Source organism: Henckelia pumila, chromosome 4 (genome assembly GCF_033568475.1).
Source record: "Henckelia pumila isolate YLH828 chromosome 4, ASM3356847v2, whole genome shotgun sequence".
NCBI classification, from domain to species: Eukaryota; Viridiplantae; Streptophyta; class Magnoliopsida; order Lamiales; family Gesneriaceae; genus Henckelia; species Henckelia pumila.
This window is the reverse complement of record NC_133123.1, coordinates 223,569,558-223,572,440: the sequence shown is the minus strand read 5'-3', so window position 1 is coordinate 223,572,440 and position 2,883 is coordinate 223,569,558. Positions and strand designations below refer to the sequence as shown.

The window sequence follows — 2,883 nt, the reverse complement described above, 5'->3', positions numbered from 1 at the left end:
AATAAGTAATACTTTTGACATAAATTGTAATACTTTTTAATGGATAACCCATATAAAAGATCCGTCTCATAAATATGACCTTTGAGACCGTCTCATACAAGTTTTTGTCTTTAAAAATTGTGGTGTCATGGTCTGATTTTTGATATCCCAAAATTGCCCCTTTTATCATCCACGTTGTTTTTCCCTTCTCTTCTCATATTACTTTTCCGTTTTCAATTTTAGATCGTGTATAAGATCAGTTTTTATTTGTGAAAAGTCAGTTTATTTTCTTCTCTCTTCAATTCACATTCTCACCTTAGGTCAAAACTCATCCCTCTCTCAAACAGAACAATCGCAACAAGCAGATTTTGTGCAACAATAAAATCGAAATTCCTAAATGGTGGTAGCTTCTTCTTCGTCTTTCACAGATTATCAACTCCACCGTCTGTTTTTTCCTCTTCCAATGCTGATAAGAAACACCCCACATCACTATTCCTTATCAAAATATTTGGCTGTATTCTCTGCACAATCGGTGATAAAATCTGCCATCACCGCCTCCATCCGCCCGCTACCGATCAACCCCAAGAGCGGCGTCTACCTCATGATGACGCCGAGTGACGTGTATGTCCAGGATTTCTGCAACAACGTCTTCGGCTTCCACTACTTCACCTTCCCCTCGATCGTCGGATACACGCGATCGTACGCCTGGGTGGGAAACTCCGCGAATCTCTTCCCTGGAGTGTGCGCCTACCCATTCGCCATGCCGGCGTACATTCCGACGCTGAAGGTGGTGAAGCCTCTGAACGACGACGTAGGGGTGGACGGTATGATTAGCCCATTTCAATGAAATTTTCTATTTGGGTTCTTGCAAGATTATTTTTATTTTACTTTTGTTATCTTTGCGTCTTTAATCGGAAATTTGTTTGGGTTTTTGGAGGATTCTTTTGATTTCACTTTTGTTCCCTTTGATTTCCTTTCCCATACCATAACAATTGATTTTAGGCACATGGAGCACTTTATTAAGTATTTCAAGGTGTCTTGGAGTTTATTCAGACAAGCAACCCCACTGCGATTTAAGGTAATTTGTTTCGATTTGGTGCTTCTTTGCCTCTTTTTCTACATGACACTGTATCGACATGTCGTTGTTATTTTGGAATACGATGCGTCGCTGATGGTATCCGGCAAACAAAAGGTGAATGAAATAAATCCTTCTACAAATGCTGAAGTAAATGTGATAATCTCAAATAGATTACATCACATTGATATTGATGACAACCCGATAATTGAGAAAACCGTTGTCCTGCTTGAATATGAGTGTTGTGAAAATTTCTCGCAAGCGTACGAGTGTCAAGTTTTAATATAGTGATTAAATCAGATATCGATCTCACAGGGAGTAAAATGAAAATATTCAGTGCTTGTAATTAAAATAGTCCAAACTTTATCTAGAAAATCAAACTTTGAGAAATTTGCAATAAATAAAAATAATCAGGATGATTTTGATAGCACGCACACAACTTGCAGATATAATCAATCGGAGAAAATTGGTCTAGAGGTATAGATTTCACCTGGTTTCAACAACAATCAATCCTAATTAATTAATCTTCATGAATTCCAATCGATTAATAGCCAAGAACACTTACGTGTATTATTTCCCTCTCCCGAGCAATAAATAATGTTTATCAACTACAATTAAATTCCAATATCCCTATTAAGAATTTAACGCAGTGATCTATCACAAAACAATGTTCTTTTTAAAAGCTCTGTTAAAATTATACACTCTCCCGAGCTGTATAAATAATTAACAATGTAGTTTCTACTGTCCTATTCAAAATCCCCTCTCCCGAGCAATTATTTTAAATAAATATAACAAATCAATTATTGATCAGATAATTGAAAAGACAATCAATTCTAGAAAAAACAATTAATCTAGAAGAAACTCAATCCAATAAAATCAAGAATTCATGAAAGTGTCTACACCAGGTTCCATCTGACCTCTAAACTCTAAAAATTTAGTTCATAATAAAATTCTGAATAAACCAAAACATGTTCAAAAATCCAAACATATTCAAAATTAAATAAAAGATAAGAAACAAATCCATCGTTGACGCCATATCCGGTCGATCAAACTCCGTCTTCGTTCTTCAGATAAGCTCCAGAAAATTCCAGCAATCTCATGTTCTCTGATGTGTTGTGTTTAAGTGTGTGGCGGCTTCTCCTTTTCTCCTCTGACAAGAATTCCTTTTTATATTGCGTACAAAAGCCCACAAAACCAAGCCCAAGAATTAATTACCCGAAATAATAAAATTTCCAATTAACAGCGACGGGGCGTGCGCTCAAGTGAAGGCGCGGGCGCGCCTTCATCTCGATTTCAATTCTCTCAGAAACAAAAACCAAGCGCGATTGCACTTTTTTAACACTAAAGAGAAGCGCTAACAAAAATTCTTTGGCCCAATAAGAAAGCCCAAGAATAATTATTTCTTGTCTGTACGTTTCTTTCTTTCTTTCTTCTTCTTTTCTTTTCCACATATTTTCCAAAATTCCCTACAATCACAAAAACAACAAAACCCCCACATAAATTTGCTCAAAACAAATAATTAATAATTAAAATCATATATAAATTAAGTGTATAAAATACACTTATCAAATACCCCCAAACTTAGACTTTTGCTAGTCACGAGCAAAACTATTCAAAACAATAATCTTCCAAAAACTCAAATCATCATAAACTCACAAGAATAATCAAGAAATATTATGGAGCAATGACCTCGACAATGATTTCAAAGAATTTTCAAATCCAATTTCATCCAACTTACTAACACTTGAAAATTTCAGTCATAACAAAATAATCTCATAAACTCACAATCTCCGCAACTCACGTTCAAAACACTCTTATCCAAGTTTAAT

General features: G+C 35.4%; 1 protein-coding gene across 1 annotated transcript; it reads left to right on the top strand.

The window, feature by feature from the left end:
- The first annotated feature begins 376 nt into the window (after positions 1 to 376).
- On the top strand, positions 377 to 826 carry LOC140862808 (protein EXORDIUM-like 3). The gene has a single exon (XM_073265848.1). It carries the CDS (start codon positions 377 to 379, stop codon positions 824 to 826), a length of 450 nt encoding a protein of 149 aa, XP_073121949.1.
- The last annotated feature ends 2,057 nt before the right edge of the window (positions 827 to 2,883 follow it).

Coding starts and splice junctions, on each gene's coding strand:
- LOC140862808 (XM_073265848.1), top strand. CDS start 377: ATGGTGGTAGCTTCTTCTTCGTCTTTCACAGATTATCAACTCCACCGT.